Here is a 14,849-nt window from a genome sequence, read left to right as displayed (position 1 = left end):
CGCACCGGGACCGTCATTTTCTTCCCTTTGTGCTTTTTGTACAGAAGCAGCAGGTCCAGGATGTACTCGGCCCCGTACATGGGGTTCACCCGGCGGTAGCCATACTGTATCTCCTTGAAGTCGATGATACGCCCCCTGGTCTTGGCGTTGGCATTGATCATCTCCATGACCTGCATGACAATGTCGTCCAGGGCCTCCCTCTGAGCGGAGTCCATCCCCCTCCGAGGCGGCTGGCCCTCAGCGGCAGAGTACAGGTACTTGCCCGTCAGAAACTCCCATTCCAGGATCTCCTCCCGCTGGCGCGGCTGAAACCTCATGAAGGAAGGCGGGATTCCCAGCTGGAGGTCCTCTTTGTGGATCTCGGTGTTGCTGTACCTGCCCATCAGGACGATCTCTCGGTGGAGCTGGATGGTGCGGTGGCGAAGCTCGGCTATCTTGCGACTGAGCATGTAACTGTGCAGCCGGTACTGGTAGGGGGGGTTTTTGTTGGGGTGCAGGGTGATGGCTCGGTGGATTTTGCTGTTATGGAGATCTCTAATGTACCCCTTTTTGTTCTGTTCGTAATTCTCATAAAACAGCTGCTGCATCTGTGCAGGAAAAATAAAAAGATGATGGCTAAGTTAGTACCATGTGACTGCCCCTCTAGTCTTGCATTTCCTTACCTGCAAAGCCTTCAAAAAATATCTAAATATTTGAAATCCTTCCAAATGAGCCACTGCAGCGTACCAGACGCCTTGGGTAAAGCCCAATCTCCATCTCCGATGAGATGAAATGACTAAGAAATATAAACTGCTTCAAGAAACAAGACTTTGTCAATAACCAGAGTTGGCCAATATAATTCGCTGTCAGCGAAGCCAAGGTTCTGCAAGGTCACTGGAAATGAGCCCTGTGAAAATCCTTTAAATGACTGCTTGCTCCTTGTGTCGAGTGCGCCTCCCCACGGCAGGCAGGAGGGGTCTGCTAGCCCAGCACCGGGGCCCAGCACTGGCACGGAGCAGGCACACGGCAGGCTGAGTGTCCAGCCAAAAAGCAGGCAATGCAAATGGGCCTGCTGTTCCACCAACCAACTCGTCCCCCATCTAGGGACGCAGGCTTGGGCAGAGCGAGGGGGATGAAGGTTTGAGGTCCATCGCCCAAGTGGGGCATGTTCCCTCAAGTCACCCGTACACCCAGGCAACGAGAGGATGAGTGCCTACAAAGCATCTGGAATGAAGAATAAAAATCTACAAAAGCCATTCAATAATTCTGAAGTTGGTATGTGATAAAAGAGTCCTGTTTCATTTGTGGGTCACTTCTGGGTTTTGTTCATATTGCTAACCACTAATGCTTGATAAAGTGATATACTGTATTTGGACCAAGCAGTTTATGTGACTTTGGAAAGTTTTTGTTTGTTTTTTTTTTGGCTAAGACATGGCAATCAACAGAACAGAAAAATATGGGTTAGCATTTTTACATCCTGTTTTCTTCTTCGATATACTATAAACTACTAATAAATAAAGCCAGTAAGATAGAAAAAATAAAGACGAAATAATTCCAAAGAATGGTGAGATAGAAACAGAGAGAGAGAGAGAGGGAAGAAGAGGGGACAAGGGGCACAGGCCAGGTTCTGGGCAAGGCCTCCACCCACACTCCCTCCCTCCCTCAGTCCTCAGGGAACCACCCACCTGGCCAGCGCTGACCTCTCGCACTTGGCCCTTCCCGCTCCTAGATGCCTAGAGGCCCATTCGCAGAGCAGGACTTAGCTACAATGACATCTCAGAAGTGCCTTGTTTCCAGCTTTGCTCCCACTAGGTCTGTGATCAACATGTGTCAGGGGGGAGCCACTGAGGTAACTCCCAAATTCTACAATCAATCAGAAAAAGCAGTCAGGTGTAAAAGAAGCTAGAAGGGAAGCAGAGTGCATCCAACCTGGGAGAGCATCCGCCTCTCACGTGTGCCAGGAGGCACTGGGCACAGGCGGGCTGCTCCCTGACAGACCTGCAGGGGCTGCCAGGAGTCTCTGCTCCCAGGGGATGGCACACGACACAGGCGGCACTCCCTGACGTGTGACTCTACACACGTCTTCTGTCATCCACCGCAAACTGCCGGAGAGCAGAACCCTGCCACCCGACTGACACTGCCGGCAGCCAGGCTGCAGTCGGGGACTGCTCGGACTCCCGTCACCCCTGTGTGCCCCAACAGGAGCCCGCGGGCCCTTCCTCCAGTTTTCTGACCCCCGCCCCGCGGGTGCAGGGGAGCTCCGCAAGGGCCACAGCGGCGCCCCCACCACCACGGCACAGGGGTCAGCAACAGCCCAGGGCTCCGTGCCTACGGACCAGTCAAACAACAACTGTACGAGAGGCGACAGGAGGCTATGTAACAACTTATGAGTATTTGTTATGATTACATATTGTTTTCATTTTGTCCACTTAACATCTTTAACAGTGAGCACGAAGAACCATGGCTTGTTTTAAAGGTCTCTCCGTTTCCAAGAACGTAAACGCACTGAACCTTACAAGCTGTTTTCCAAAATTATGTCAGAGCAGGTGGTGTCCCCCCCTGCCCCCCACAGACAGCTAGTGCTGCCCAGCTTTGCTCCCGGGGGTCTCCCACAGGGGCTCCCTGTAGAATTCTGTTTTTCCCCCTGACATAGTAGCAGAAACGGCCGTCTTAAAATACAAATTCGAGGCTTATGGCTAAAAATGAAGTACTAGAGCCCACATGATTCTTTTTCCAAATTATTTCTTCAAAGAGAAGAAAAAGAATAAACCCCACAAGGACCAAGAGAATGGGAGAGGAAACACAGCAGGTAAGAGGTTCCCCCAGATTCTGAGGAAATGAAGGGGAGTGAAGGAAGATGGCATCTAATGGCCAGTCTGCCCTGCAGAACCCCAGGAAAGGTGCTGTGAAAGGCAGGGGTGCCCCAGTGCTGGACCCAGCGAGACCCTACGCAGGTAGAGCAGTGACACCATCCCCCCCCCCACGGGGCTGCAGGAAGGGGAGTGCTGGCAGACGTCCAGCATCTTCAAAGACATGCTCCGGGTCACTCTGACACCTAGACGATGGCGTGTTCCCCAAACTCATGGAGGACTGCCCACCAACTGTAACTGAATCAGGACCCGCAAGAAGCAAGTACTGAGCTTTCCTAACTTGCTCATCATTTACAGTAGCTGTTGCGGAATAGACCTGTCTCCAGGCTCCTTCCCCTCGCTCGTTCACTGAACTGCTGGGCAGGGGAGGAGAGCAAGGCTGACAACTGGAGGGAAACGGACGGCTAAAGAGCAGGGCTCCCGGCCCTTTCCTCGACTGGGTCTCAGAGTACTCACCCTCCACGCTCCATTGCCAGCAGGCGACCAGAAGCATCTTTTCTGCATCAGTTCAACAGTCCCACAGGTTATCTGAAGTCTCCCGCAAAAGGGGTCACCCAAGGCTGGGTCGCTACGGCAATGACACTAGCTTAAGGGACCTTGCCTACAGTCTCCAGTTAGCCTCTTCAACCCCTTGTCTTCCAGGAGCATCAGCAGCCAGGGGCCATCAGGCAGATGAAGGAGGGTTCCAACAGGAAAGATGGAGATAAAACACAGAAACAAAAGCTCGCTGGAGAGAGAAATGATGTAGTAAACAAAAGAAAAACTCCAACAATGGAAACAAAAAAAAACAAACCTGTAGCACATTCACACATTCACACTCATGCAACAAAACCTGAATACTGTAAGAAAGAAAATCAGAACACCCAAAAAAGCTCTTGAAAATAAACATAAAATAGCCAGACAAAAAAAGAAGAGTTTGAAGATAAAGTTGAAGGATAGCCCAGAAAAGAGAAATGAAAACAAAACCAGGAAACAGAACAGAAAAGTAGTCATTACAAAAAGAGAAAGCACATGAGGGAGAAAATAACAATACAGAAAACGGGGTCAGAATTAAAGAACCAGTTGCCTGAATTAAACCCCAACTACCTAGTACTGAGAGTATAAACTTGGAACACCACAGATAAAGCAATCTGAAAACTTCCAAAGAGGACGTCTATAAATAACCAGAAACCAGAGAAACTAGAGAAGAGAAAAAGCAATGCCTTCCTTGTTCAAAAAAGATGGGGGGGAGGAAAAGTTCTTCTCAATGGAGAATTCTCTTCCTAACCAAACAACCCATCAAGTAGGAGAGTAGAAGAGATATTTTCAGACATTCAAGGACAGTTTTACCTCGTACTCATTCTCTCCCAGCTATGAAAGGATGTGCCCTTCTAGAACGAGGGAATACATCTAGAAAGATGATCACATGGGATCCTGGAAACAAGAGGTACAACAGAGAAGAAAGCAAAGAGAGCCAGAGGGCATGGACTGGACGTCTGCGTGCCCCTAACTCACCCCACTTCACGCGCTGAAGCACCAACTCTCAATGTGATGCTGTCTGGAGGTGGGGCCTCTGGGAGGTGACGGAGTTACATGAAGTCATGAGGATGGGGCCTCCATGGAGGGATGGGAGACTGCATAAGGAGGGGAAGGGACCAGAGCACTCTGTCCCCACCAAGACAGGATACCAGAAAGCAGGTCTGACAACCAGGCGGAGGGGCCTCACCAGAACCTGACCATGCAGACACCTTCCTTCCTCTCAGCCCTCCCGCCTCCAGAACTGGGAGAAACCCATCCCTGCTGTTTAAGCCGCCTCGCTGACAGTGGTTTTGCCCCGGTGGCCAGGACACACGGAGACAAAGAGGTCTGGAGCAGGCTGAGGGAACGACTACGCAGACACTCCCTACCTGGATCTCCAGGGCCTGGCTCGTGCCTGACACAAGACACGCAGCAGGTGTTTGGCGAATTTATGAGAAACAGGCAAGTCTTTATGCCCAGCAGGTATCAAGATACTGCAGCAGGATTTCAGTGCAGAGGAACACAGTGGGTGAGGGCTGACCAATACGAGATCCTTGACAGCGAACATTGAGGGACAAGCCTGAGGTGCTCTGGCTTTAGAATATATTTCAAAATGAAAAATCAGCAGTATATTTTGAGGAAAAATAAGTATCCTTCCAGACAAAGGACGTAGTTGTTATCTGTCCTTTACTCCCTAGAAAACCGAATCCATGACTGCACATTTTATTCTTGGCTATCGAAGCCCTACAAAGGGAGAGCGATCTCCAAAGGGAGTCCGTCCTCTGCTAAGCGCGTGGTTTTCACGCATGACTGCCGCTGCTTGCGGGCTCACCAGGACCTCACATCCCCAGGCATCCTCAGGATCACATTTCTCTGCATCTTTCGGAGGCCGTCTGTGGCTATGACTTTCATCGTGTCGGGCATCTCCACAAGCTTCACCCAGAACACAGAGTATGTGTGCTAAAGGCATGAACACGAAGAAAAGAAAATTCTTGACATTTGACGAACAGGCTTATGGAAGCCTTAAAACTCCCTGGAACCATTACAGACCGAGAATGTGAACTTGGAGGAGACGTTGTGGGCACCTTCTGCTAACCTCTGGAAGTCTGACTGAAAGCAATGTTGTGTTACATCTTTTTTTTTTTTTTTAAATGAAGAAATCTTTTGCAAAACAGAGATTGTCCGAGCGTGTGTGTTCAGGGCAGAGCACTTATTTTGTTAAGAACAAAGTCAAGTCTATGCCCAGACTAGCTGGTGTCCTCCCTTCCTGCATCACCCCAAAGGATTGACTTAGTACATTAATATTACTACAAAATGGAGATATTAGACAAAGAAGCCACCCACCTGACAGACTGGATGGAATAGACGCCTGCTACGATCCTAAGGAAAATCTAAGTAAGTGCCAGTCTAATAGCTCCTTTTCTAAAAGGGCAAACGTGGACATAAGAACTTTGCAGGTGAGCAGACAGAATGGCTACGGGTGAGGCCGCGCATGTCCGGGAAGGGGACCGATGCTAATCTGAAGACCTGCCCAAACCGGCTTCTCGTGGCACCTTTCGGTCACTCAGCACCTTTAACCAATGCCATCAACTTCTATACTAAGCCTTATTATAAAATGGCTTTGGTGGAGGAGTAAGGACACTCTCTTTTCATCCTCAGTGTGGTGGGATAGGAGAGGAAGGGGGACATGCAGACTTCAGGGAGACCTTTTTTTTTTTAATATAAATATAGGTTACAAATCACCTTCAGAATTAAGAACAGGGAATATAAAGTATAATTCAAAGCAAAAATTTCACTGAGAAAGACATCAAGGCCAAGTTTGTGACGAATGATCCCGAAATCATCCGTGATTAATGACCGGAGGTGGGAGGGAAACAACGGAGTAGCGGAGGCTGGGTGTCCGGTCCCAGAGATCAGAGCCCCATACCACCCTCGAGGGCCAGCCCCCGGCTGTGAGTGCACACCACCGACCCCTCCATCTATCTCCTTCCACTTTTATTTCTTATTTTTGAGAGACAGAGAGAGACAGCACGAGCAGGGGAGGGTCAGAGAGAGAGGGAGATAAAGAATCCAAAGCAGGCTCCAGGCTCTGAGCTGTCAGCACAGAGCCCGATGTGGGTCTCAAATCCACAAACTGTGAGATCATGACCTGAGCAGAAATCGGACACCTAACTGACTGAGACTCCCAGGCGCCCCGTATCTCCTTCCACTTTTACCCCATCACCTTTTCGTTCACATCAAGTGATCTTTAGTGCTTTTGAATCGCATTTCTGCCTTTGTAGTATTTTAGGCATTTGGTTTTGCTTTGGGGTTCCCTTGCAAAGTTCTCCTCAAATTATCTTTGCTTTTATTTTGACTAGTTCCTGTTTCCTTACTATTATTTGGATTTCGCCTTTCTTTTTTCTTTAAAGATGTCTGGTTGCATTTAAAAATGCCACAGGTGGGATGAAATTGAGCCATTTTGCTCCTGGGCACTTGAATGAGGAAGAGTCAGATCATTAAGCTGAACATCTGTATCTTCTATGCATTGCCTCTCTTTTCCTCAAATTGTGGCTAACTTGCTTTTCACTACGATGCTCTCCACTAAGTAAGTAAGAGGCAGGTGAGATTTAATTTCCAGACTCCAGGCAATTGCCTGGATTCAACAGGGACTTCTCTACCTTTAAGAGCTATAATTACATGACTAAAGTCTGTGTTTAGCAATTTAGTGGTGATAGAAGTAAAACTACTATTTCTTGGGAGAAAGTTCAGAATGTAACAATTTAAAATAAATGTTAAGAAAGAAGACTATATGGAGACATTTATTGCCTTTATGCTACTAGAAAGTTATAAGACCTTGGAGGACTCACTTGAATTTGTTGGGTCTCAGTTTTCTCATTCAGAATGATTATATTGTATTAGGGGTTCCCCCAATGTGAAGAATTCTAAGACCTTATGGGATCAACATGCTAATTTCACAACCAATCACATAGGATTCTAAAGTCATGCTTTGATGTTTTACCCACCCATCCTGATACAGCTGAAGACCCAGCATCAGAACGTTACAAGATTCTACCTTCACGGAGTCAAACTGTATTTGGAGCATTAAAAGATACCACCACCATATCCCGGTTAACTGCTTCCGTATTAGAAAAGCAAATCTTCAATTCTAATTATTCATGGTTATTTATTTATTTATTTAAGGGAGGTGGGAAGGGGCAGAGTTAAAGAGAGAGAGAATCCTAAGCAGGCTTCATACTCAGCGCAAAGCCCAACATGGGACTCAGTCTCACAATCATAAGATCATGACCTAAGTCAAAATCAACAGTCAGATGCTTAACTGAGCCACCCAGGGGCCCTGCAAACCTCCAATTATGCTATAAAAATAGTTAAGAATGGGAGATTCATAATAGTTCATTGTAGTCATTCCAAGGGGCAACAAATACATAGGTTTTTTGTTACAAAGGATATTTCGAACACTAACAAATTTAAATTTTAAGAAGACTTTGTTATTATGCAGTATAGTTCAATAATCTGTCATTTGGCACATTCTTTCCGAGAATATTATATGGTAGAAAGTTAGAAAGTAATGCAGTAGAAAACAAATCCATGCATACAGGTTTCTTTTATAACCACAAGGTCACTCCTTGCTTTGAAAATCTGGAGGAAAGCCTTTTTAAAACACATACAGCACCACTGCTGGTTTCATTTACTTTCCAGTGTGTCCGTAACACAGCCCTTAAGCTTTATCCTAAAAAATGTCCCCATACCCTTGAACTCCGGAAAAGCCATCTCCTGTTCTGTGAGATGTTTCAGGACTGACTCATTCTATGGTAAATCTGAGAGGGGCTAACAAATATCAAGGTCACACTATTCCCAGGAACTTCTGGCCCAGCTGGGAACACCCATCAACTACCCACGTCTAATCTTTAGTTAACAAATATCGACTGCTTCATTAGCCAATGTCCTTGGCATCCTCCGCAAGGAGGGCCAACATTCTCATTAAGTCACGGTTCTTCCCATTAACTGTTTACATTAGTTTCCATCATGAAATCTGTATTTCAGCTGCATCAACACACTATCACTGTTCCAGATCGATGGATATTTCTTCATTCTGATTTATGCAGCCCTTCAATTCTTTGCAGAGAATTTTTATCCTTTTGTGCTGAAAGATGTTTCAAATAGGGGGGCGCCTGGGTGGCTCAATCAGTTGGGCGACCGACTTCAGCTCAGGTCACGTTCTCTCAGTGTGTGAGTTTGAACCCCGCATCCGGCTCTGTGCTGACAGCTCGGAGCCTGGAGCCTGGAGCCTGCTCTGGATTGTGTGTCTCCCTCTCTCTCTCTGCCCCTCCCCTGTTCACGCGCGCACACGAGCTCTCTCTCTCTCTCTCAAAATTAAAAAAAAACTTGAAAAACATTTCAAAGAAACTATGGGTCACCTAAATGTTAGGAGATCATAACTGGTAATAATGTCAAGCTAATCTCACAAATTTTAAATATTTAAATTAACATTCTCATATATCTACAGATAGGGGTTTTCCAGAGAATGTACTGGCTGAAGCAGGACCTTTTGAGATGAAAGAGAAAATGTGTTAATATTAGGCCAAGGCCACCAGTGTAAAATGGCCTGTCCCTGGCTCTCAGAACATACGGTCACACCACATGCCCCTGTTAGGGCTTTCTCCTAATTTGTTTGTGCAGGCTTTGCCAATTTTCATCCAATTAATAAAGTCAAGGATTGGGTGCTTTGTATTTTAAAGAGCTCATTTAAAAAAGCAGATTTTTCATGGGAATTATTCTGGGACTCTAGTTGTAAAAAAAAAAAAAAAGCTGTATGTTTATATGTTGAACCACTAGTGCCAAATTCTGAACTCTAAGTACCTTTTTGAGAAGTCTGATGCATTTCAAAAGAACTGAGACTTCAGCGTGGCCAAGTATTACAGAAGGCGTTGGTGGTAATGTAACACTTCTCCGTAAGACAATAAGCAAAGTGATCAAACTGAAATCAGTCATAGAGTCTGTGGGTGAACATTTCGTGGTTTGAATGGTCAACAGCGACAGTGGAAAGAGAAGGCCCTTATTGCAGTCAGAAAACTATCTAAACTTCCATCTCTGCTCTTTAATAACGCTTGACCTTGTGGGAGTCAATTAAGCTTTCTGGGCACTTCTTCCCCCCCCCCCCCCCCAGATAAGGAAGCAAATGTGGCAGCATAATGAAAAGTGAATGTATGCACAACTATCTCTAAAAGAACAAAGTCTTACGCAAATGTGGCACCAAATGCTTACTGAACACATTAAAGGCACTCTACCAGGCAGGGAAAATCTAAAAGGTTCAAGTACAAAGAAAAGATAAGCCTGCATACAAAGACAGAGTACAGAGTGGGCAGCGCTACCACCTCAGCCCTGGCCTGCTCTTAAGGGAAGGGTATGAAGGGCTCTCCCCATACAAGTGCTTCGTTAAAACCTGACTCACAGCAGGTCCCTGGCAGGCACCACTGGCCACCACATACACGTCCCCTCACAGGGCTCCTTCCTAACGCTGGTCAATTCGTGCCCACATACAGCTCTCATCCTGGAGCAAAAATCCATAGGAAAAGCAACTTAAGCTGCAGCCTAAGCGATCGCTACAAAACAAACCAAAACAAAAATAACACTAAAAACAAACTTATGGGGCAATACTGGGGAAGTGCACCAGGACGGGGAAGGTGGAGAACAGGGACGCATAGGAACACGGGCCCAGTGTTTTTTACAGAAATAAGGCTATTTTTTGTGTAAAGTTTCCTAATTTTTAGTTTTCTAATGTTCGTTTATTTTTGAAAGAGAGAGCGTGAGCAGGGAGGGAGAGAGAAAGAGAGAGGGAGACACAGAATCTGAAGCAGGCTCCAGGCTCTGAGCTGTCAGCACAGAGCCTGATGTGAAGCTCAAACTCGTGAAATGTGAGGTCATGACCTGAGCCTAAGTCGGACGCTCAACCAACTGAGCCACCCAGGTGCCCATAATGTTTCCTAATTTTTTTAGTGTTAGCCACCAATTAAATTTTAAAATGAGAGACAGAGAAATATGAGCCAAAATAAACCTGTGGGTCAAATACAGCCTACAAGTTCATTTCCTTCTAGGATTTTTTTTTAAAGTCAAGATTCCTGATTTGTTGTGAAATCTCATTCTAAATAACGACACTTTACACCATTTTAACTTGCCCCATTTATCAAGTAATATCTTACACACACACCACCTAAAGATTCAAGCAGGCTTTATTTTTTTATTTTTTTTAAATATTTTTATTTTTGAGAGACAGTGCGAGCAAGGGAGGGTCAGAGAGAAAGGGAGACAGAATCGGAAGACAGGCTCCGGGCTCTGAGCTAGCTATCAGCACAGAGCCTGACACAGGGCTTAAACCCACGAACCATGAGATCATGACCTGACCCAAAGTCGGAAGCTCAACAAACTGAGCCACCCAGGTGCCCCAATAAGCAGGCTTTAAATGGTGAAGGTCTAGGGGCACCTGGGAGGTGCAGTCAATTGAGTATCTGACTTCAGATCAGGTTATGAACTATCTCTCTCAAAAATAAGTAAAGATTAAAACAAAAAAATTTTTTTAATGATGAAGGTCTAATGAGTTAGGACAACCCAGTGGAGGTGCAGTCACAAGTTAAGGCCACCAGAGGAGGGCAGCAAGGCCAGTGAGTGAGGGGGAAGAAGAGTCCAAGTCCTGTCTACTCCAGCCTCTAAAAGTACAGCTTCTGGGGCGCCTGGGTGGCTCAGTCGGTTGAGTGTCCAGCTTCGGCTCAGGTCATGATCTCACGGTTCGTGGGTTCAAGCCCCACATCGGGCTCTATGCTGACAGCTAGCTCAGAGCCTGGAGCCTGCTTCAGATTCTGCATTTCCCTCTCTCTCTCTGACCCTCCCCTGCTCGTGCTGTCTCTGTCTGTCTCTCAAAAAATAAAAAAATAAATAAAAAATAAAAAACATAAAAAAATAAAAAATAAACATTATAAATAAAAAGAAGAAGAAAGTACAGCTTCTACTTGGGAACCCAGTGGTAGGTGGTGTCACAGCTTTGTTTCAGGCATTCAAGTCAGTATTTCTGTCACATGGTGGTGAGGGAGTCTGCATGGGGACCCCCTGGCTTAATAATCCTGCAGTTAACCTCACGTAATCTGATAAGGAGTTCTCACTCTGCAATTATCCTACAAAGGCTTTAGTTCTTATAGTTTTAAGAAAAGGGGAAAGGGGAAGGAAAGGGAGGGTTTCCGGGGGAAGGGGGAGCTCTTAAATTCTATAGGATCAGATTTCTAGAGAAGTGATACGAGTAAACATTTTCTAAACACAGGCAACCAACCAGCAAAGGAGCAAAGGCAATGAGATGAAGCAAAGATAGTCTTTTCCGCAAATGTTGCCAGAGCAACTGAACATTCACAAGAAAAAACAAACAAAAATCAATCTGGACAGACTTTAAACCCTTCACAAAAATTAACTCAAGATGGACCACAGACCTAAACGTAAGACAAAACTATAAAAGTCTGTGGAGATAAACAGGCAACACAGACGACCTTGGGTATGGAGATGACCTTTTAGATACAGCCTCAGAGGTGTGATCCATGAAAGAAATAACTGAGGAGCCGGACTTCATTAAAATTAAAAAACTTCTGTTCTATAAAAGACAATGTCATAAAAAAAAATTTTTTTTTTAATGTTTTATTTATTTTTGAGATAGAGAGAGACCGAGCATGAGCAGGGAGGGGCAGAGAGAGGGAGACACAGAATCAGAAGCAGGCTCCAGGCTCTGAGCTGTCAGCGGGGCTTGAACCCACGTGTGAGATCATGACCTGAGCCGAAGTCGGAGGCTTAACCGACTGAGCAGCCCAGGCACCCCTACAAAAGACAATGTCATAAGAATGAAAAGAAAATCCAGAGACTGGGAGAAAATGTTTCCCAAAAACATATCTGATAAAGGACAACTGTCCAAAATATACAAAGAATTTTTAAAACTCCCCCAAAGAAGATATGTAGATGGCTAATAAGCATGTGAAAAGATGTTTAACATCATATAACATTAGAGAAATACAAATCGAGACACCACCACTGATCTATTAAAATAGGCAAAATCCAAAATACTGATCACACCAACTGCTGGTGAGCATATGGATCAACAGGGCCTCTCATGGGGCGTCTGGGCAGCTCAGCCCGTTAAGCATCTGACTCTCAGTTTTGGCTCAGGTCATGATCTCACAGTTTCGTGAGTTCAAGCCCCCCATTAGGCTCTGTGCTGACAGTGTGGACCCTCCTGGAATCTCTCTCTCCCTTGCTCTCTACCCCCCTCCCCCGCTCATGCTGTCTTTTCTCTCTCAAAATAAATACAAAAAACTTAAAAACAAAAATAAAAAAAATAGGACCTCTCATTCAAGGATGGTAGGAATGCAAAATGGCACAGCCTCTAAAGACATTTGGCAGTTTCTTACAAAATTAAATGTACTCTTAACTGTAGGATCTAGCAATTATATTCCTTGCTATTTGACCAACTGAATAAAAAACTTATATCCACGCAAAAACGGGCACACAGGTGTCACAGCTGTATTCAAAAATTCCCAGCCTGCAACCAACCAGTGTGTCCTTCAAGCAGGTGACTGGTTATAAACTGCGGGACATCCAGACAATAGAAAATTCTTCAGCAATAAAGAGAAACGAGCTATCAAGCCACGAAAAGACACAGAGGAACCGCTAATGTGTATTATTATAAGTGAAAGAAGCCAACCTGAAAAGGCTACATACTGTATGATTCCAACCACAGGACATTCTGGAAAAGGCAAAACTGTGGAGACAATAAAAGGCCCAGTGGCTGCCAGGAGGTAGGGGAGAGGGGATGAACGGGGGGAGCACAGAGGATTTTTAGGGCAGTGACACTACTCCGTATGATGCTACACTGGTGAACACACCAGAGAATGCGCAACACGGAGACGGAACTCATTAATGTAAACTTCGGGTGATTATGCTGTGTTGGTGCAGGTCCACCGACCATTCTGCGGGGATGTTGACAACATGACTGCGGGTGGGGGAAGGAGGGGGAGATGGGAACACTACATTCTGCTCAATTTCCCTTTAAACCTAAACTGCTCTAAAAAATAGTGAATTAATTTTTAAAAAACCCCACAGGTTGGGGTGCCTGGGTGGCTCAGTCAGTTGAGTGGCCAGCTTCGGCTCAGGTCATGATCTCATCATGTTCGTGGGTTCAAGCCCCATGTCGGGCTCTGTGCTGACAGCTCAGAGCCTGGAGCCTGCTTCGTATTCTGTGTCTCTCTCTCTCTCTCTGACCCTCCCCGCCTGGCGCTATGTCTCTCAAAAATAAATTTAAAAATTTTTTTTAAATTAAAAAAAAAAAAACCCACAGGCAACCTATTAGGAAAAAGAATCCTCAAATTACTTCATTAATTAAAGTAGACACTAGGGGAAAACAGTCAATCCTTTTTCTCTGCCTCGTTACTTATAATCAATTCTTTTGTTCATCCCTTCACTCATCAGTCTACTCCCTGCTCTAAGCAAAACAAAACCTTTAGAGGAATATATAAAATACTCTTAAGCTTCAGATCTTCGTGGAAACAAAACCCAAGTGATTAACAACTCATAATGAGTCCAGACTTTTTGGTCTTTTAAGACAGTAAACTAGAAAGCCCCATAAAAAGAAGAGGGTTTTTTTTTTTTGAGTATTTATTTGAACATCTCATTAGTGCACCTCCTTCCTTCCCTTCCTCCCCCCCCCCACACACACTCATTTAACCCTTACAATTTTAAACCCCTTCAGGGCAAAACCTACTGTTGTTCTAAGTACCTAGCCTAAGTAGTTGTGCCATAAGTATTGGCTGAATAAAAATGAATGGGTGGATGTTATTTCTTCCACTTTACAAATGAGGACAAAAAGATTAATCACTTAACATTGTAAGTGGCTCCAGACAATATTTGACCGTCACAATGAAAGAGAAGCACATACTCAGCAGAAGAGCCGACGCTTTAGGGAAGAGAACACACATCGTATCACATGTGCCTGCCAAGCAAACTACCCCGGTCCCCAAGCCAACCCTGCCCCCTGCCCCTCATATTCCCAGGCAGGCTGCCCGGCACCTGGTGGGCAGACCACCTAAAGGTGAGACACACACTCAGCCCACCTCTTCCCGTCCCTGCCCCGTTTCCCTAACTGCCAACAGATATGGCAACGGGACCTCAGCAGATGGCCTTGACAGTGTGCATTCTATCCTCAGAGACATGAAAGAGGAAAAGCATCCTTAAAAGAGGATCATCTAGTTGGAGAGGGTGTGGAGAGATGAGCACCCTCTTACACTGTTGGTGGCAATGTAAACTGGTGCAGCCGCTCTGGAAAACAGTGTGGAGGTTCCTCAAAAAACTATCCATAGAACTCCCTTATGACCCAGCAATAGCATTGCTGGGGATTTACCCAAGAGAGACAGAAATGCTGATGCATAGGAGCACATGTACCCCAATGTTCATAGCAGCACTGTCAACAATAGCCAAAAC

At 45.6% G+C, this 14,849-nt stretch overlaps 1 protein-coding gene across 1 annotated transcript in view; it reads right to left on the bottom strand.

Moving 5' to 3' along the window:
- Positions 1-14,849, bottom strand: part of CHSY1 (chondroitin sulfate synthase 1) — a 71,305-nt gene that overhangs the window by 3,109 nt on the left and 53,347 nt on the right. The window contains 1 exon segment of the mRNA XM_029952284.1: positions 6-587. Coding sequence (XP_029808144.1) covers positions 6-587 — 582 coding nt within the window.

Source organism: Suricata suricatta, chromosome 9 (assembly GCF_006229205.1).
Source record: "Suricata suricatta isolate VVHF042 chromosome 9, meerkat_22Aug2017_6uvM2_HiC, whole genome shotgun sequence".
Classification (NCBI taxonomy): Eukaryota; Metazoa; Chordata; class Mammalia; order Carnivora; family Herpestidae; genus Suricata; species Suricata suricatta.
The sequence above is the reverse complement of the archived record's forward strand: the minus strand, read 5'-3'. Positions and strand labels throughout refer to the sequence as shown.